The sequence below is a fragment of the Xenopus laevis genome, chromosome 1S (assembly GCF_017654675.1).
Source record: "Xenopus laevis strain J_2021 chromosome 1S, Xenopus_laevis_v10.1, whole genome shotgun sequence".
Taxonomy (NCBI): Eukaryota; Metazoa; Chordata; class Amphibia; order Anura; family Pipidae; genus Xenopus; species Xenopus laevis.
The window spans coordinates 171403202-171425061 of NC_054372.1; the positions used below are offsets into that span (position 1 = coordinate 171403202).

The following is a 21860-nucleotide window of genomic DNA, read 5'->3' on the forward strand; positions in this document are numbered from 1 at the left end:
TTTTTTTAGGCACTGCTACTCTGTTCCAGAGTTTGTGGGCCACCCTCCTGGCCTTTTAAGGGGACGCACATGCACAGGGCAGTGCGCAGTTATACTCAGCGTTCCCAGAAGCATTGCACCACGAATCTTCGGCTCTGATCTCAGTTTTCAGTTTTGGACTTGGACGAACAATCTTTCCCCTTTGGTACCTCGCTCAGCTGGATGGATTTCAAGGCTTGACTTGGCATGTTTTCAGACTTCAGTTCCTTCTATTCCTTGTTGGCTCAGTTGCTTGGACAGCCTTCCTTGGTAACGACTCGGCTTTCCCCTGTTCATCGTGAGTTCTCTGATCTTGATTGATTGTTGTTGCTGCCTAGTTAAATATAAAGCACTGGTGTTATTCTTACTAAAAGACTATGGTATAATCCTTGCTGAACTGTGAAATCTGCCACACTCCTCCTGCTAACAGTTTGTGCTATTAATCCTTGTGGGACTGTGTGCCAATGCAGCATTACTCCTGCTAAAAGACTGTGTTATAATCCTTGCTGAACTGTGTGTCTTGCAACACTCCTGCTGTTAACAGTTTGTGCTATTAACCCTTGCGGGACTGTATATCATGCTGCAATACTCCTGCTAAAAGACTGTGCTTTAATTCATGCTGAATTTTGTATTCCTGGAACACTATTCCTGCTTAAAAGACTGTGCTAACTATTCTTGCCACACAGTGTATCCTGCAACACTATTCTGGCTAAAGACTTTGCTAATACCCTTTGCTGACCTCTGCAAGCCAGTCCTACCATAGACTGAATTGTTGTTCCTGGGTTGGTTGTGCTTGAATTCTTTGCAAGAGATGGAGCTGTTACTTCCGCAGACTTGGCTACATCAGTCTCCCTTTCAGATCTGCTGTGTGCAGTGGTAAATACTAACCTACGTTGGTCTGGTCAGCCATTCCCGGCTGGATTGGTCGGTCCTCCTCGTTCTGTGCATACGTACCTCCAAAAGGGACCTCTGCAATAATTACCTGTGGAAAGAAGTTATCATTAAGATCACACTTCTCTACTGAGGATATTGCCCACCTACAGGTGTACTTTTCCGGGTGTTCTACTTAGATTTCCTCAAGATTCTTCTCTTATCGTGTGAACACCAAGAAACCAGAAGCTCGTGATTACAAGGTAGTTACAATTGTCAGGCTGCTTAAAGGAAAACTATACCCCTCAAACAACAAGTCTCTATAAAAATATATTGCATAAAACAGCTCATATGTAAAACCCTGCTTCATGTAAATAAACCATTTTCATAATAATATACTTTTTAGTAGTAGGTGTCATTGGGTAAAAAGAAAATTGCCATTTTAAAAAATAAGGGCCAGACATGAAAGCGCCTGCACTCACCCGCTCCTGACCCGTGGGTCCAGCAAACCCCAGTGCATCAACGTATTTAACGTCCCCAATTCCAGACAGGCTTCATGCAATTGTACAACATTGGTATGGAGCACACAGTGGCCGGACTAATTAAAACGTGAAGGTTTATTGAAAATCCATTAAAATCCACACATGTAGTATGGGTATAGCATTACCCCCAACGTTTGACGCGTTTCGTGGCAACTCGCCACTTCCTCAGAAGCTATCTCATAGGTTTAAACTGTCAGTTTCAACTGTAAGGAATGTAATCAGGAAATGGAAGGCCACAGGCACAGTTGCTGTAAACAGTCAAATCCAAGAGTCCTCTGCACTCAACCCATTATCAATATATTTAAGACAGCGACATTTTGTGCATACTGCTACTAAAAAATGCCTTACCCTTTAAACAAAACAGGGATTGTTTGTCCATATATTGCAATATATTTAAGCTGGCCAACTACGTCAAAGTCATCCCATATCTGGCCAGTCCTATGCTCAATTTTATCTGATTCATTAAGAATTCTATTGCTTCATTATACATTTTACAAAGGGACTAGGTATTACCTGCAACTTAACTTGCTGCTTTCAAAGTAAACCTCCATACTTGGCTGCCCTTTTATTAGACACCAGTGGGATCACCTGACTATAGCTGGGAAGGGTGGGAGCTACAACATGGAGCTGGTCACTGCTCCTGTATAAACTATAACAAACAAGGGAAAGTTGTGCTCACCACTATTTTTTAAAACCATTAGGCGGGGGTGCAATGAGGCTGTGACCACAAAATACATATAGTCAAATCCAAGAGTCCTCTTCCTCTCACCCTTCCCAGCTATAGTCAGGTGATCCCACTGGTGTCTAATAAAAGGGCAGCCAAGTATGGAGGTTTACTTTGAAAGCAGCAAGTTAAGTTGCAGGTAATACCTAGTCCCTTTGTAAAATGTATAATGAAGCAATAGAATTCTTAATGAATCAGATAAAATTGAGCATAGGACTGGCCAGATATGGGATGACTTTGACGTAGTTGGCCAGCTTAAATATATTGCAATATATGGACAAACAATCCCTGTTTTGTTTAAAGGGTAAGGCATTTTTTAGTAGCAGTATGCACAAAATGTCGCTGTCTTAAATATATTGATAATGGGTTGAGTGCAGAGGACTCTTGGATTTGACTATATGTATTTTGTGGTCACAGCCTCATTGCACCCCCGCCTAATGGTTTTAAAAAATAGTGGTGAGCACAACTTTCCCTTGTTTGTTACAGTTGCTGTAAACCCCAGGTCTGGCAGGCCAAGAAAAATACAGGATCAGCATATGCGGAGGATTGTGAGAATGGTTACAGACAACCCAAAGCACTTTGCATGGTGGAAGAAGAACACCGCATTCAAAGAAAAACACCTGCTACCTACTGTCAAATTTGGTAGAGGTTCTATCATGCTGTGGGACTGTGTGGCTAGTTCAGGGGCCCTTGTTAAAGTCGAGGGTCGGGTGAATTTAACTCAATATCAACAAATTCTTCAGGGTAATGTTCAAGCATCAGTCACAAAGTTGAAGTTACGCAACAAGACAATGACCCTAAACACACTTGGAAATCTACAAAGGCATTTATGCAGAGGGAGAAGTACAATATTCTGGAATGGCCGTCACAGTCCCCTGACTTGAATATCATCGAAAATCTATGGGAAGATTTGAAGCAGGCTGTCTATGCAGCCATCAAATTTAACTGAACTGGAGAGAATTTGTATGGACGAATGGTCAAAAATACCGCCATACAGAATCCAGACATCAAAGACTATAGGAGGCGTCTAGAGGCTGTTATGTTTGCAAAAGGAGGCTCAACTAAGTATTGATGTAATATCTCTGTTGGGGTGCCCAAATTTATGCACCTGTCTAATTTTGTTATGATGCATATTGCATATTTTCTGTTAATCCAATAAATTTTATGTCACTGCTGAAATACTACTGTTTCCATAAGGCATGTTGTATATTAAAAGGAAGTTGCTACTTTGAAAGCTCAGCCAATGATACACAAAACTCCAAAGAATTAAGAGGGGTTCCCAAACTTTTTCATATGACTGTATGAAACGTATCAGTGGCATGGCCCATAACACATTCACAAATGTAACTACTGAATACTGAAATTACAATCCAATGTGAATTCAGCCAATCAGCCTGAGCCTACAGGTACATTGGTTGCTGTTTCCTGCTACACTGCTTATACCTATACCCATCATGGTGGAATGCTATGTTTCTATGATTGGTAAGAGTCTGTTTGACTAACTAGCAAGACAGGGTTGCAACATTTACTTAAATTAAAAACCCACTGGGTAGAACAGCAAAACCTTTTTTTTTTTACAGAAGCAGTGTCTCTGGATGTTTTCCTGCTCAATTGTTTTGCTTGGTGTGACAAAAGCAATAGCAGGACAGCATTAGTAGACATGCCAGGTGAAAAGTAAGTGACTTTATTTACTCAGGGGTATTTTACAGATTGCCACCCCCAGTGACTAATACTTTACATGCATCCATGCAGTTGTTTCTACAAGTAGACACAGAACACACCGGCACAGCATGGGTATTACTAGCAGGTATAACCTTGCTCGTTTATTGCGAATGCATCCGCAATAAATGAGCAAGGTTATACCTGCTAGTAATACCCATGCTGTGCCGGTGTGTTCTGTGTCTACGCCGCTTTTGAGGTTGCCCAATTCCTCCTCATCGAGCACCTGGGATTCGTTTGTTTCTGGACGGCCAGGGTGTGCGAGTGTAAGTTTGTTGTTTCTACAAGTGCCATATACAATTCTGTATATGAATATAGAGAATAATATAGAGATAACATATTCTTATTAATAAAGCTGTGCTCATCACAGACTTACCTTAAAACTGTTGCATGCGTCATTATTCAAGTGAGTGGTAGTTAAGCCCTGTATAATCAATGTGCTGTGGGAGAAACATACAAGGAACGCTATGGTGAAACCAGATAAACCGAGGAATGAAGAATCACAGAAAACTTAGGTAAGACACAGTACACCAAAATGAGTGCAAAACTACACTTACATTGTGTATATATTTGAATAAAATACACTACTACTCTGTGCTGGTGACAACTGGGTGTTTGCTTTAGAAGCATTGCTACAGTTTGTATAAGTGATCCTCAACTAGTTGCTTATAAGTGATATGTTGCTTTCCAACCCCTTGGATGTTGCTCCTAGTGGCCTAAAACCTGGCTTGGAGGCAAGTTTTAGTTGCATAAAAATCAGGTGTACTGCCAAACAGAGCCTCCTGTAGGCTGCCAGCCCACATAGGTATTATCAAATACCCAATCACAGCCTTTATCTGGTACCACCGGGGACTTATTTGAATGTGGCTCAAAGGTAAGAAAGGTTGGGGATCCCTAGTTTATATAATAAAGCCACGTTAACCATTAGGGCAGCCATTCAAACGGAAACTAGACTGCAGTGCTGCAAAAAGATGCTCCTGGTACCTTTAAGAGCTGTATTTCCTTTTTAAACTGGAAATTTGGCTTTACCAGTGCGCTCTCCGCCCTAGCGTTACAGTCTCCCCCAGACTCCATTGCAGGAGCCACCTCAGAAACGGCCCTCCGCATGCGTACCTAACATATAGCAGCTAAGTGACTAGTATACAGGAATTTTAGTTCTTATAAAGGAAGATAAACAGGCATGAAATAGTATTTGTGGTTGTGCCTCTCTACAGAAATAAAGCACCTCCCATATAAAATAGGACATTTTTGTCAAGAGATACTTTATTCGTAGGTACAGGATGAATGGATACAAGGAATGGAAAACAAAGTTGTTCTCCTCCCAAACACTTCTACAGTTTAGTTGTTTTCTTATTGTTCACCAGAAATAAATACTTTTTTTTAATTGATTTCTATTTTTTATAGTTTTTCCAAAATTGAAGTTTCAAATTGAATGATCGTGTCTCTAGTGTCTCTAGTCTGGCAGCTCAGTGATCTAGGTGCAGATTCTGAACTGTTACAATTTGCTACATTTAGTTCATACAATTAGTTGGTACATTTCTCAGCAGTATCTCTGGTGAACTATCTGAAACCACTGAACTGAAAAAATATTGAAAGCAGAATAGCCTTTTTAACTGTAAAAATTGGCACATGTAAAATAGTTACACTTTTTGGTGTTACTGGTTTTGCAAGAAAAAAATTAAAAATACAGATGTTACATGTCTTCTCTTTGCAGCAGTGTTTCTTATTCTGCAGTGACAGGTGCCCCCATCACACTACAGTAAGGCCAGGTCAAATATAAAAAGGGTGTGCAGCTTCTAGTACACTTCCCAGCTGGCAACCTATGTCTGGTGCTTTTAGGTACAGTATGCTTATCTCACAGGAGAATAATAGGTCCCGTCAAAGTCTGTAGGACTCCCAACAAAGTTTTCAGACTGCATATTATAAAGGCTAATACCCCACCTATGCTTATGTCCAGGATTTGGGGTGATGGTAGTCAAAACCATATAATGCTCAGATAATTTAAAGTCCATTATCACTCCAAGACAACAAAATACTGAGTGGTCTATCTTTCTGCAATTTTGAGGCCAGCAGGGCTAGGACTATTCTGCAGCCATCTGAATGTTTACAATTCATATCTCAGCTGCTATCTCCAACAGGGAAATCAACAACATATGCAAAAGCTCCTCATTGTAGAACAATAACAAATAAGCTATGGGTGATCAGTCTTCTTGTGCAGTCTCATAAAATAGTAGTCATACACATTCTTCAACAAAGAACTTAGTTATGTTGATTGGCATGCCTTTCTATCTCAGAGTCTTCAGATGGACTGAAATAAAAGATGATTGGGATGGCCACGTTCATGCTTTGGAGATGGGTCACTCGTGTCCTGGAGTCTTCTTCTTTTATCAGAATAGAGACAATTCTATATCAATGGTTTTGTATCACCTTGCATTTACTTTGCCCTTTAAAATAACAGTAACACCAAAAAAGAAAGTGTTACATTATAATTGAAATATAATGTAGTGTTGCTCTGCGCTAGTAAAACCGGCATGTTTGCTTCAGAAACCCTTCTATAGTTTATATAAATAAGCTACCATGTGCCAAGGGAGCAGCCTTTCAAGCTGTTAAAATGGAGAAAAGGCACAGGTTACACAGCAAATAACAGATAAGCTCTGTAGAATACAGAGGTATGTTACTGAGCTTATCTGGTATCTGCTATGTAACCTGTACCTTTTCTCTTTTGAATGGCTGCCCCTTTGGTTACACAGCAGTTTCTATAAACTATGATAGTCTTTCTGAAGCAAACGCACCTGTTATATCAGCAGTGCCGGGCCAAGCCAGCCGGCCGTTCCAAGGCAACCCGGCTGGCTATGTCGCCCCCCTCCTCAAGCGTGCGTGCATGCAAAGTGCGTGCGCATGTGCGGAACCACACACAAGCACGCAGAGGATTATTGAGTAGTTGCCGACTGTGGGGAACTCAAGAGTCTGAGCACAAGCAGGTATGCGTACGGAAGAGTGCAGGCACATGCAAAGAGACAAGAGGAGCTGCAACGGGTGGAGGACGCACAGGTCTGAGCTAGGGAAAGGCGGCAGAAGAGGTATGTGCCTGGCGCCCCTCCACCTTTGTGCCCTAGGCATCTGCCTCTTCTGCCTACCCCTAGTTCCAGCCCTGTATATCTTTGCAGAGAACAGTACTATATTTTACTTATTTGAATACACTTTCATATTTTGATGTTACTGTTCCATTAAAAGAAGCCTGTCAAATATAATATTTGCTATAGTAGTCTGCCACAGACTGGTGCTTTATATCTGGCTATGTGTAGGCCTGGATTGGTAATCTGTTGATTCTGGCAAATGCCAGAGGGGCTGTTTTAAGATGCCATAGACAGTCAATACTTAGTGGGCTGGGGGCTGTTTGGGCCTATGTGTACTTGGATTTAGGATTGGACTGGGATGGCAGGACACCGGGAAAAAATCTGGTGCGCCCTGGCACTCATGGGACCCCACTGGCCATGTCTGCTACCCTCTTCGGCTGCTGCCTAAAGAAAAGAAGATGTGACACGGCAGTGATGCATGGCATTGACAGTTTGGAAGTCGGGAGGGGGCCCTACTCTTGGTAGGCCCCCAATGCTCCAGTGGCACCCTGCTTGGAACACCAGGGAAATAACAGTCCAGAACTGCCTACCTGAGTTCAGCCTTCCTATATATATACTTTAGATCGAGCAATGAATAAAGCCCTGAATTGTACGCCTAGAGACATACCAGAAACACAGAATAGTCCAAAAAGAATGTTAATCACTACCCAGTATAATTCTGCCACACCTGTCATTAAAAATATTGTTAACAAAAATTGGTCGATTTTAGCCAGTGACAACAATTTACCAAACATTCTAAAACAAAAACCAATGTGGGGATTTAAAAGAGGGAAGAATCTTAAAGATATTTTGATGCCCACAGACCCTCTAAAATGTTATAATGTGACCCCTTTATGTTTGGCACCACTTAAAAATGGATGTTACAGATGTGCAGGCTGCACAACCTGTAGGAATACGATTACAGGTACATATTTTTATCACCCACATACAGGCAGGCAGACAGAGATTAGACATCGTATAACATGTACCACTACACATGTAATTTATATTATATGTCCATGTGGACTAACTTATGTAGGTAAAACTCAAAACACCATCCGAGAACGTATGGGAAACCATAGGTCATCTCTGAGGGCTGCTTTTGAAAAAGGACATACTGACATTCCCCTATATAAACACTACTTAGAAAAGGGTCATGGTCCTCCTACCTTCCGTTTCATGGGTATGGACACCATCCCCACCCCAAGAAGAGGAGGCGACTGTTGCCGCCTACTATTGCAAAAAGAAACCTTTTGGATTAAGAAACTCAATACCGTTTCCCCTAAGGGTTTAAATGAATACTGCTCCTATGTATCCTATTTGGATGAACGTTGAAATTGTTTTTATCTGATAAACAAAAGTATTTATTTTTATACATTTTGGGACATTTCTATGTTTTTACCCCTAGGTGGCAGCATTGATCACCATCCCAGTGAGGATCATGGGACTTGTTGGCTTGAAATTGGACACTTTCTGGTAGGGGTGGTTTGTGGGGGAGGTGCACATGTGTGGCTATAAATGTGTGGGATAAACCAGTTGTATGTATCTTGATAAAGGCCCCACTGAGGGTCGAAACGTCGATCTAAATAAAATATATTTTTTTACCTTCAGACAAGAGTCCCTTGCGTGCAACAGCTCTCCTTCTACAAATTTCTATATATATATTCTGTTGGCACCAGGGCATTATCTCCTTTTTTGAAGTGTGTGCAACAGTCCTACAACCATTTGGGATTAAAGGAACAGTTCAGTGTGAAACTAACACTGTGTAAATAGGCTGTGCAAAATAAAAAATGTTTCTAATATAGTTAGGCAAAAATGTAATGTATAAAGGCTGGAGTGACTGGATGTCTAACATTATAGCAAGAACACTAATTCCTGCTTTTCAGCTCTCTAACTCTGAGTTAGTCAGTGACTTGAAGGGGGCCCACATGGGACATAACTGTTCAGTGAGTTTGCAATTGATCCTCAGCATTCAGCTCAGATTGAAAAACAACAGTTATGACCCATGTGCCCCCCCCCTCAAGCCACTGATTAGTTTCTGCCTGAAGTAGTGTTCTGGCTATTATGTTAGACACATTCTTGTTACTTTGTTGAATGACATACACAGACATCTCAATCTGTTTCTCCCTGACCAAATGTTGATGCCCCACAAAGGACTTGAACTAAAAAGACCGACAAACACTGCTCTATTGACCTAGATTTGTAGTTTTGCCCACCATTTTAATGGGTGGCACACTATTACCAACAGCACTTCCTTCCCTACTAAAGTTATGCCTGACACTGCTCTATCACAGCAAGGCAGAGGCGGGAGGTAGGTCACGTGAGGCGCTACGCCACTTCCGGCCCTCCCTCTTGGTTTTTATCTTCTCCCCGCGTGTGTGCGCGCCCCGTCCCGCGGCTCCGTAGGAAGCCTTTAAACCCGGTCCGTTCACCAGATTCGCCCGCTGTCAGCCTTCAGAAGGTGAGTGGACGCCGGAGGGCGAGAGGAGCTGCATGTGAGCGCCAGGGCAGGTTGTAGTAGGGACTGAGAGAGGCCATAGGTGGTACAGTAATAATGTGGGGGGCCTTTTGCGTTACCAGAGGTTTGTGCTTGTTGTTAAGGGGAGTCATAAGCTTGAATAACTGGCCCTTTCTGTTGGATAGTGCGGATTTGTGTCAGTCACTGCCCGGTCTGAGCCCTGTTTCTGTAGTGTCAGTGTCCCAGAGTGACAGAATCCATGGACCCCCCCGCCCCTTGTATGGAACTGCCCGTCCGCACGTGAGCGATACTGTGGGGCTCCTGCTGTCAGCGCGTTGTACTGCAGCCCCTCAGGCCGCTTCCTCGTGTACGTTTCCTTTCTTACTGTTCCTCAACTGGAATTTGTCGGATGCAATTCTTTATTCAGCCTGTATCTTGGTGTATTCCTTATAATATGGGCGTCTAACGTCATTCTTTCAATTTGTCTAAGGGGCCCTTAGAGAGGCAGTGTGGGGCCACTATAGGGGTAACTCTGTGAGAGAAGGACCAGGGCCTGCTGTTGCTGCTCAGTTATTGCTGTTTCATGGCTGGAGTATGAAACTCTTATTGTCCTGCCAGGGCCTTGTCCTTGGCCATTCACGCCAGCAATACAGGGTTAATGGACTCCACTAGAAGGGCTTGTTCACCTTCTATTTGTTTTCATTTCGTTCACCAGAAATAGACTTTCTTCAGTTGCTTTACATTTTATTTTTACCAATTTTTCCAGAATTGAAGCGTAAAGTGGAATGTTCGTGTCTCTAGTGTGTCCTTCCGGCAGCTGTGATCCCGGAGCATCTGAAACTGTTAGCTGGCCATAGATGTTGAGATTTTTAAAAGATCAGATCCTGATTGTGAGACCACGATCTTCTCAGAACGATCGTACGAATTGACCAACAACTAAAACGACCAATTTGCCAGGAAAACAAAGGGGAGCTGCCTGCTTGGCCCTGCAAACATAGATAGATTGCACTGGGACCGACAAAGATTTTTTGACCTGGCCGATCAATTTCCTGACAGATGTCGGCGGAAAAATCGTAAGATGTACGATCGTTCGAATCCCACTAACCACACGATAATTTTGAAGGATTGGTCGGACTTCCCTAAAATCGGTCGTTCGGCAAGTAGAATAGTCGCGTCTATGGGGAGCTTTAGGGCAGAGACACACGGGGAGATTAGTGGCCCGATGACAAATCTCTTCTTCTTCGGGGCGACATCTCCATGAACTGCCTTTCCCTTTCTTCCTGCCAGCTAAACTGGAAATCGCTGGCGGGATGCCACTCAGATTGCTTAGTTTTCCGAAGTCGCCCGAAGTTTCCTCGTGACTTCAGAAAATGAAGCGCTCCTGAGTGCCATCCCGCTGGCAAATTACATTTTAGCCGGCGGGAAGACAGTTCAGGGAGATTAGTTGCCCGAAAGAAGAGATTTGTCGCCGGGCCACTAATCTCCCCAAATCTGACCGGGTGTCTCTGCCCTTACACTTTCAGATGCTCCTGGATCACTGAGCTGCCAGACACACTAGAGACACGAACGTTAACGTTTACACTTCAATTTTGGAAAATTGGTAACAAATGTAAAGCAACTGAAGAAAGTCTATTTCTGGTGAACAAAATGGAACAAATGGAAGGTGAACAAGCCCTTTTAGTTGAGTCCATTACCCCTGTATTGCTTGAGTGACTGGCTAAGGACAGGGCCCTGGCAGGACAATGATCCCCAGATCAATAAGAGTTGCCCATACTCCAGCCATGAAACAGCAATAACTGTGCCAGGGAGACATGAGCAGCACCAGACCTACTCCTCTCAGAGTTGCTACATTTAGTTGATACATTTCTCAGCCGTATCTGTGGAATATTAGCAATCATTGTATCAATCCTAACAGCTGCCTTTAATTGAGCTCAGGGATTCTGCTCAGCAGGGACAAAGATAACAAATGGATCAACTAAATGTATCAATTTAGAATGCCTCTCTTCACAGCCGATTTATAAATATATAAGAAGGTGAAAACGGTGTAATAGTTTCCCATGCTCCTGGATGCTGCCAGACTGAAACACTAGAGACAGGAACATTCTACTTTAATTTTGGGGAAATGGTATAAAACAAAAGATGGAAAGCAATTGGGAAAAAGTCTTTGTTTATGGCGAATACTCTAAAAACAACTCCATTGAAAAAAGTGTTTGGCACCTTTCCATTGGGAAAAGAACACACAGTTGTCAGCAGTTTTGTTTAATTGAGCAGTTGTTAGTGATGCAGAGAGTTGTCCTTTGACTCCAGTCGCTGGTTACAGGTTGGACAGTACAGAGTAGCTGTGTTTGATATCAGTGTTAGCAATAGGGCACTACAGGAATTTCCCACTTCTTAACTCCCAACATCCACTGACCTGATTGGGGGATTTGTTCCCTATTCGCTGTACATCCCCTCTATTGTAGATTCTGGACATAACTCCCCTATAACTTATACTAACCCAATTATGCCTTGCTTATAGGCTTTTACATACATTTAAGGGACATGTGGCCCATTTCACTCTGTTATCTTATATGTGTGAAAGTGGGCACCTATCTAAATGCCTTATTTATTCTATCATTGTGTGTATATTGTAATCTGGATTCAAGTAGGACACAGTCACACCTCCTTTTTGATTGGAATAACCAGTGGTGTGCCCAATAGTCTCGTGAATGAAGCACATCCCAGGTTGATACTGGCCATTCTACAGGTCTGATTTCTATGGTGTTATACTTTACAAACCACACAATACAAAATATGGCACAATTCAGCTGTGACAATGGAAACACAATGGGTTATATTTATCGAATAGTGAAGTTAGAGACCTCCACAGTCCACTAGAGTGAAATTCCACCGCTCTCCATTAATTTCTATGGGATTTTTAAGAGAGAATTTATAACGTGTGTGGGGGGGGGGTGAGAATTAAACCTTTTATAAATATGCTGTTCAAAATCCCATAGGAATGAATGGAGAGTGGCAGAATTTCACTCTAGTGGACTGTGAAGATATCTTAACTTCACTCTTTGATAAATATACCCCATTGTCTGAGGGATAGCGCAATGGAAAATCACATTATGCTAAGAAATTAGCTTGAAGTGTCCTATATGAAGCCCCCCAACTGTCTGTGCACCAACAAATTCCAGCAGTTCTGTCCAAAAATAGTTTCTTGCAGGCCGTGCTTTAATTTTGGTGTATGGAATAGAAGGAAGGGGTATGTGATGCATTCTGACACACCATTCTCTCTTTTTCAGATGAAAGAGACAATCATGAATCAAGAAAAGTTAGCCAAACTGCAAGCACAAGTGCGCATTGGTGGAAAGGTGAGTACATCTATGTTCTTGAGCTTTCACATTCGAGCATCTTTATTATGCCTTATAGAAACTGATTAATACAAAGTGGGGAGCTGCAGTATAAGGTTACATTGTTAAAAACTCTCGAAGAAAAAAAAGATTGGTTTTTACCACTGTCTCTTTGCTACAAATGAGTATTTCCTGGAAGCAGAGTAGGATGTGGGGTCTATCCAGGAACTACATTGATGTTTCTAGTAGTAAGTATCTAGATGCTGCGTTTTGTTCAGTTTATACACATAGGACACAGCAGGATCATTTAGGGTTAGGCCACAGCCACACGGCTCAACCATGATAATTCCCACTCACAAGAGAAACTGCTGTGACAGCACTGCTTCTTGTTAGTCCCATGCAGTTAGCTGACTGTGCAGCTCCAAAAGTCTTGCTACAGTTTTAGGCTGCTGTATAGTCAGCTACTTTTTACAATGGGTTAAGATAATAATCCATTGATACTTTGGTATTCTATTTACATGGTCCAAACATTTGTTACATGCTGTGTAGTAGTGACTACATAAAAGCATCTCATTTAAACCTGCATTCGTTTGGCTAGCACAAAACCATCTAATTTCTTCTGTAATGTTACTGGTAATCGGCATCACCCAGTGTATCCCCTAAACAGCATCTTTCATCAGACCTCTAGAGCACTGAGCACGTTCGCTAAACATGTCATCTATAAAGGCTGGAGCGAACAAATGTCTAACATAGAAGCCATAACAACCGCAAAAAGTTGTTTTGAGTTTTCCTCCAAAAAATAAAGCAAAAGTTAGTGTTGGGGCACTTACTCATAAGTCTATGAGTAGCCTATGAGTAAGTGCCCCAACAGGAACAAAACGCATTAGGCCTCCACTTGTAATATCCTAATGTACTGTAATTTTTTGGAGGAAAACTAACTTTTTGTGATTGTTACATGCACCTACGTATAGACTGGGGTGAACTGTGAGTATATCCTTCCCTTCATGATTTTTGTTTTTCTATTAGACCTACTACACTTTGGAAATGTTAAAATTTGCTTTCAGCGCTATTTCTCGTTAATTGCTGTAATAGCCATAACCCAACTTCCCCCTTTGCAGCTCTCTAACCTCTCTTAGCCACACGAAGGAGGGACACCTGGGACATTACTTTTCAGTTATTTTGCTTTTGATCCTTTGCATGCGGGTCAGATTCAAAAGAAAACTCACTGAACTGTTATGTCCCATGTGGCCCCCCTTCAAGTCACTGACTAATACAGAGGTTAGAGGAAAGGAGGAAGTTGGGTTGTGGCTATTATAATAGACATCCCCTCAGCCTTTTTGGCTAAATAACTAAACATTTTCACCCAATTTTAATTCTATTCCTTTCTTTTCCTCATGCAGCAGGCAAAGCTTCTGTTACATCTGCAGGGGTACATTATGTCACCAATAGCTTGTGCATATACATTTTTAATACACAAAAGCCATGAATATCCTTTAAATTATATCCTTATAAACGGTGACTAGTGATGTCATTTTTGTCTCATGACTCACTAAAACTTGTGTATTATAATAAAGTACCCCTTGCTGGAAAATATGAGAATATTAGAAGTAACCTTGGAGTTCCATGACCTGTATAAAAGCACTCAGCCTTTGGCCTCAAGCTTTTATATGGTCATGGAACTTCTTGGTGACTTATAATATCCTTATATTTTACAAATGTGGGTACTTTATTCACTATATATTGTGTTTTTATTCTTAACCACAATATAATGTCACTGACCAGAGGAAACATTCTGAACTTGCCGGCATAGAGCTACTATCACTGGAGTTTAAAATGTATTAAATGTTTAGCTTAACAGAGACGATCCTAGACAGAATATTGGCCCCATTGTTCAGTCTCCCCTCGCTGCTGTGGAAAGAGTGCTAACCAGAAAGCACTACTCAGGCAGCACTCATTGCTTTAGATGTAGCCCAGGCTAAGCGCTTAAAGGGGAAGTTCACCTGAAAACGACTTCTATATTGGATCACCTTAAATAACCAAAAGTCACTAAAAAAAAAAAGCAAAAACAGTCACATGCTTACTTAGATATATGTTATTGTGACATACATCTATGAATCATATTTGTAAAAAAAATTATTTGGGGGTTATTTTTTTTGTATTAAATGCAGAGTGCCTGTATTGTGTCACTGAACCAATCACACATTTATGTACAGTACTGTGGCTTTTTTTTTTTTTTTTGTTGGTAAATATTTCTCTTTCTTTTGTTAGGGAACAGCTCGCAGAAAGAAGAAGGTTGTGCACAGGACAGCAACTGCAGATGATAAGAAACTCCAGTTCTCTCTGAAAAAGCTTGGTGTGAATAACATCTCTGGCATAGAGGAGGTAATGTCTGAGCTGCAATATTCTGCTTTTGGGTGTTCTAAAAATATGAAGTTAAGCATGGATTTGTTATTTCACCTTTAAATTTCTGGTGCACTATATTATTGCCCATTATATGCATTGCCGCCGTTTGACTCTCCAGCTTTCCAATGGGGGTCACTGACCCTATCTAAATACAAATGCTGTGTAAGATTACAAATTTATTGTTACTTTTTAATATTCATATTCTACTCAGGCCATCTTGTATTCATATTCAAAAACCACAAATGATACCTGAAAACCAGTTGCAAATTGTCCCAGTATGATGCGGAGAGTGATATTCTAAGTTTGTTTAAATGTGAACATGATGGCAGTGAAAGTTAGCTGTATGTAGTTTGTCTTCAGAGTACAAACTCTTAAGAAAGCCTCCAATAGCTCAATGGAACTGAGAGAAAGCACGCAATGCAGATTAACTGCTAAGTGATTTAAAAACTTAAATCACTTAGCAGTTAATCTGCATTGCGTGCTTTCTCTCAGTTCCATTGAGCTATTGGATCATTTGTTGCACCTGGAGCGGGGGTGTCCTGCTGAGATAGAGAGCCTGAAGTACCCCAATACCCAGTCATCTTCATTTTGTTCTTAAGAAAGCCTATTGATATGTGCCTTGTGTTTGCAGGTGAATATGTTTACAAACCAAGGGACAGTTATTCACTTCAACAACCCCAAAGTCCAGGCTTCCTTGGCGGCCAACACATTTACCATTACAGGCCATGCTGAGACCAAGCAGCTCACGGAGATGTTGCCCAGCATTTTAAACCAGCTTGGAGCAGACAGCCTTACCAGCTTGCGGAGACTTGCAGAGGCTTTGCCTAAACAATGTAAGTAACCTGTCCCAGACATGCACTGACAAGCTTGGATAAATAGAGGACAATCTGCAGATACTTGTTTGCTTCATTGTCATTTCTGCAGGAAATGTTTGTTTGGGTGTTTGGGAGAAATAATTCTCTGTGAATCTAAATAGTGTTCAGTCCTAGATTCTGTATGTAGTTAGATTAAACAGCTCCCCTCTGTTTAGTCTTTTCTTCACATTTTGCCTCTGCCAGTTTCAATCCACCATCATGTTTGTGGTATTTATTTTTATTTTTTTGGGTGTGGGGGGGGAATCGACAAACTAACCAATTTGTCTCTAACATCACCCAATAATCGGCACTATCCCACTATGGCTGCGGTTTTCTAGAAACCATAGCGCACAAAATATTGGGCATTTTAAATTGCCCACCATTTCCATATATTTGTCTGTTTATTTGTATGTTGAAAGAAGTTAACATGGCATAATCACTTGATGCTGCAACTTCTATGGCTTGCTACATAGCAGGCTACTCAACATCTCATATCTTTATTCTTGGTATGAACGATGTATGCAAGTTAGAAAAGAAAAGAAAAAAACAGTGCTTCTAAGAAGACTGCATGTGCCTATTCAAATTTCCCCCAGCAAATATCAGTTTTAGGACAGAGGGGTATTTGCCCTGGGACCCCAATAGAATAAGGTGCATACACGCTACAACACCTTAGAATTTCCCCTAGAAACTAAAAGCTCACAGGATTGGACAGTCCTGATGTACATGTATTAGGTCCCACTATATTTTCACTCTCCTAATTAGCCTTCACTTGCTAATGGTGTGACCATCTAAGCCATATGGTCTCTCTTTAGAGAGTAGTTATTCACATTATATAGGGGTAAGCACTGGGTGCTATTTATTTTAAGCACACTTTTAATTTTTTTATTTAATTTTCTCTTTCCAGCTATGGATGGGAATGCACCACTAGCTTCTGGGGAGGATGAAGATGATGAAGTTCCAGGTAAGATCTAGCCCTACTCAATGTTTCATTGCGTGCAGTGTTTTGTAGCAGTTATACTTTATAGTCTGTTAGATTTATGAGCTGGATGTGTGCAGATAATGTTCAGTTGTGTTCAGAATAATAGCAGTCTGACATCACTAACCAGATCAATCACTGTTTTTGGTAGAAATTATATTTCTACATGGCAAATCATTTACTAGTAGGTGTAAGAGTAATAGAAAACCAACAGTCATGACATGCATGCTGCTGATTCTGTGTAATTCAATCATTAATTGAGGCTTGTTCAAAATAGCAGTGTTAAAAATAGCTTGTTCCAAATAATATCAGTGTGGAGTTCAATTAGTGAGGTCATTCATTCTAATTTAAGGAAGGAAGGAGCAAATGTTGTACATACTGCTTATAGTGCATTTCTCTCTGAGTAAAATGGATTGTTCCAGACATTGTTCAGAAGAACATCGAACTTAGATTAAAAAGTTGATTGGAGAGGGAAACACATATAATAAAAGTGCAGAAAATGATGGACTGCTCAGCTAAAATGATCTCAAATGCTTTGAAATGAAAGACACGGAAGAAAACCGAGAACTACCATTCGAATGGATAGAAAGATAGCCAAAATGGCAGAGACTCGGCCAATCGTCCGCTCCAGGAGAATCAAAGAAGGTGTAAAGTTACCTGTGATACTGTTACAACTAGAATTTGCCTATGTGAAGCCAAGAAGCCCCCGCAAAGTCCCATTGTTGAGAAAAAGACTCGCTGAAGAGCTTACAATTTGCCAAAGAACACATTGACTGGCCTAAAAAGAAATGGTGCAACTTTTTGTGGACTGATGAAATTAAGATTGTTCTTTTTGGGTCTAGGAGCTGTAGACAGATGACCCCCCAAACACTTGAATTCAGGTGTGAAGACAGTGAAACATGGTGGCACAAGCATCATGATATGAGGATGTTTCTCATACTATGGTGTTGAGCCTATTTATCACATACCAGGGATCATGGATCAGTTTCAATACATCAAAATACTTGGTCATGTTGCCTTATGCTGAAGAGGAAATGCCCTTAAAATGGGAGTTTCAACAAGACAACGACCCCAAACACACCAGTAATGAGCAACATCTTCTACAACTAAATATCCGTTCAGTGATTCAAAGGAAAGCAAAATCTTGAAAACTTTTTTCAGTTTATTCAGTGAATGTCTTAATTTGTAAAGAAGAATGCAGACACTGCTATTTTTTTGGAACAGACTAGTATTCCCTTTTTTCACTTTCTGTAATGAAATAACACAAAATTTAATACATTTTGCTTCATGTTTCTATTTGGAATAGAATGTGCAGTGTTCCCAATGCATTTGAGTATATGGAAATACAAGCTATTATAAGGATTTTGAGCTTTATTTACTTTTCTAAACTCACTGCTATTGTTCTGAACACAACTGTAATATAAACATTTACCTATGGCAGTGATCCCCCAGCCAGTGGCTCAAGTAACATGTTATTCACAAATCTCTTGGATGTTGCTCCCAGTGGCCTCAAAGTAGAAGTTTATATTTTTGAATTTCTGGCTTGGAGGCAAGTTTTGGTTGCATAAAAACCATGTGTACTGTCAAACAGAACCTCCTGTAGGCTGTCAGCTGTCAAGCACAATAATTTATTATTTAATACTTGTAGTGGTCTCCGACTTTTTAACATTTGAATGTGGCTCATGGTTAAAAATTGTTGGGTAACCCTGACCTATGGGGATGGCCATGTACAGTATCTGAGTGATTAGCGCTGCTGTGGGGCTGGAGCCTGACTGGTTGTAACCAGGACACAGTCTATTTGCCGACTGCTGGAGCCGGAGTAAAAAATCCGCATGAGCTTTGTTGTAATTGTAGCCATTCTGTAATTTGTTCTTTTTCTTTTGCAGACCTGGTTGAGAACTTTGATGAGGCTTCAAAGAATGAATCGGTCTGAATGAAAAGAAGCTAAAAGGAACAAAACTTGAAAAGCTGACGGAGCTCCTATTTTATAATGTGACTGCATTGCCTTTTTGTGTGTTTTTTCCTTTTGACCTTTGAAATTAAAAACCCCCACAGATTTGAAATTCTTTCTATAAGCAGCTCTGCAGTAACTTCATTCATCAGGCCGTTTACCTTTGCAGCCACATAAAGTGAACAGTCCTGGAAATGAAATGTAAATGAATAAACTTAATAAGAATTAGGTTTGTGTATAATTGCTTTGTTGACTGGAAATCTAAATGTAGAATCTATAGCTCTGACCTTTACTAATTTGAATGATGGCACCATCAATGTTATAATCTATTTGCATGTAATGTGATGAGCACATCTGATTTCCATGCAAAAAATAAAAGGTTGGGATTATAGCTGTAAGAAAATCTGAGCTACTACTAAAGAATTGATACATTAGCAGGGTTATATACCAGTTTTAAACTGACCTTTGCTGAAATATGCCCTTAATAATAACCCTTAGACAAACAAGGATGAAACACACCAGTGAAGCTTTAGAGTTAAAATCCATTGTTACAATTGGAACACCAACAAAGGCTTGTCATACCATTATTGTACCATTTCAGAGATAAGGCAACCCAAAGTCATGCATGGCATCTGCACCTCCCTTTCACATAGATTATCTGGGAGTTTAGGGAGTTTCATTTCTTGATAATTTCATCAGATGTGAATGCTCAGTCTTAAGATGGCCATAGACGCAAAGATCTGATCATACGAATCCTCGATTCGTATGATTTTCGGACCGTGTGTGGAGAGTCCTGACATTTTTCGTCCCGCGGAGATCTGTCGTTTCGTCGATGGGTCAGTTTAAAAGATTTCTGTCGGCTGCCGATAATATCTCTGCGTGTATTGCGATCGTACGATTCAGAGGGAGACTGTCACTAGCTTTGGTTGGACATAACTTTCGTACGATGCCCTTAATAATAACCCTTAGACAAACAAGGATGAAACACACCAGTGAAGCTTTAGAGTTAAAATCCATTGTTACAATTGGAACACCAACAAAGGCTCGTCATACCATTACTGTACCATTTCAGAGATAAGGCAACCCAAAGTCATGCATGGCATCTGCACCTCCCTTTCACATAGATTATCTGGGAGTTTCAGTTTGGGAAAACATTCATCGAGGAAGCAATCTATAATTTGATATGTGAATTTAGATGTACTAATGTAAAAAAACACATGTCCAACGGCTAAGCCACCCAGGAGTGCCTACATCTGATCATTTCTTGATAATTTCATCAGATGTGAATGCTCAGTCTTAAGATGGCCATAGACGCAAAGATCTGATCATACGAATCCTCGATTCGTATGATTTTCGGACCGTGTGTGGAGAGTCCTGACATTTTTCGTCCCGCGGAGATCTGTCGTTTCGTCGATGGGCCAGTTTAAAAGATTTCTGTCGGCTGCTGATAATATCTCTGCGTGTATCGCGATCGTACGATTCAGTGGGAGACTGTCACTAGCTTTGGTTGGACATAACTGTCGTACGATTGCTGTCAGGGGCAGAACATCGTCTGATCTGTTCTTTTACTACTTTATTTGATCTGAATGGTTAGTGACAGGTAGGGAGATGGAGAAGTCCGATCGAGGATGCGGACGATCAGATCTTTGCGTCAATGAACATCTTAACAGGTCAGTGGCTGATGCATCAAACATTTTCTTTTCTGGTAACCTTGTTATAAGATAAGGAGGTCCTGAAAATGGGTTGGTCTCCCCCAAGGCTTATCTTGAACCACAAAAGTGTATAAGCACTGCTATAATGCAAATGTAATCCATTGGGCACAACATAGTGAGTATCTATGAGGCACCAGAAAGTAAGTAAAATAGGCGTTTGTCTTACAATTTTTCCTTTTATAACAATTTAAATCAAAGATACACCTATCCAGGTACCTACCCAAACCAATGGTATTACTAGAACATCCTCTGCTTCTTTTCAGCTTTAACCGCTTTAAGTGAGGTTGTGACACTGATATTGGGGGGGGGGGGGTCAGGCCTGGCTCAGTCAGCAATTTTAATTTGTCATAGGTTTCAGTTGGGTTGAGGTCAAGGCTCTGTGCAGGCCAGTCAAGTTGTTACACCATATGAGGTGTGTGTGTTAGTGCCAAACTAGGAAAAACACTTCCCCACACTGTTGCCAGAAAGCACAATACGCAGTTAAGGTCTGGACTGGAAACGGGCCCTAGTCCAAACCATTATTCTTCCTGCTTCAAACTCTACGGCTGGCCCTCAGCATTATTCATTGAGCCAGGTAGTGTCTTCCTGCTATCTGCCAAACCCAGGGTTTTTGTTAGACTGCTAGTAGGTAGGGTTGCCACCCGGTATTACAAACTTACCGGCAATGTAGCTGCCGGTAAATTTGTAATATCGTTAAAAAAAGACCCCCTTGGCCTGCCCCAATCCCCTGTAAAACCTTGCTTTTGTCCTGTCTTCACAGCTCTGTGCCGCAGCCCGCCCCTTTTTACTTCATTCCCCTGCCCCTTTTTGATATCACACAGCTCTGCACTGCGGCACCGCCTCTTTTTGCATCATAGCCCCATCCCCTTTGACATCACACCCACCCCTTTTTTTTCGCCGCTCCCCCCACCAGCGGTAACAAAATTAGGAAAAGGTGGCAACCCTACTAGTAGGTGAAATGCCATTTATCACCCCAGTTGTGACCTAACACCTACAGATACTGACTTAAAGTGATACTGATACTAAAAAAACTTATTCTTAAAATATGAATGTATATTAAAAGTTACCTATAGGTCATGTTTGTTTTTTGCTGTGAGGTTTGTTTTTGTAATTGTTAGTTGAAGTTCCTTAACCTGACTGTTTTGCCAACCAGACTGTCCCATCTCAGCCTGTCAGTTAAAG

The 21860-nt window shown here is 41.2% G+C and overlaps 1 protein-coding gene across 2 annotated transcripts; it reads left to right on the forward strand.

Annotated features, from left to right (window-relative positions):
- Positions 1-7863: 7863 nt before the first annotated feature.
- btf3.S (basic transcription factor 3 S homeolog) lies at positions 7864-19364 on the forward strand. 2 transcript variants are annotated; one of them, XM_041576135.1, is made up of 8 exons: positions 7864-7914; positions 8398-8465; positions 9270-9450; positions 12735-12803; positions 15051-15164; positions 15817-16018; positions 16944-17000; positions 18902-19194. In XM_041576135.1, exons 1-8 carry the CDS (start codon positions 7864-7866, stop codon positions 18946-18948), a joined length of 789 nt encoding a protein of 262 aa, XP_041432069.1. In that variant the 3' UTR covers positions 18949-19194.
- The last annotated feature ends 2496 nt before the right edge of the window (positions 19365-21860 follow it).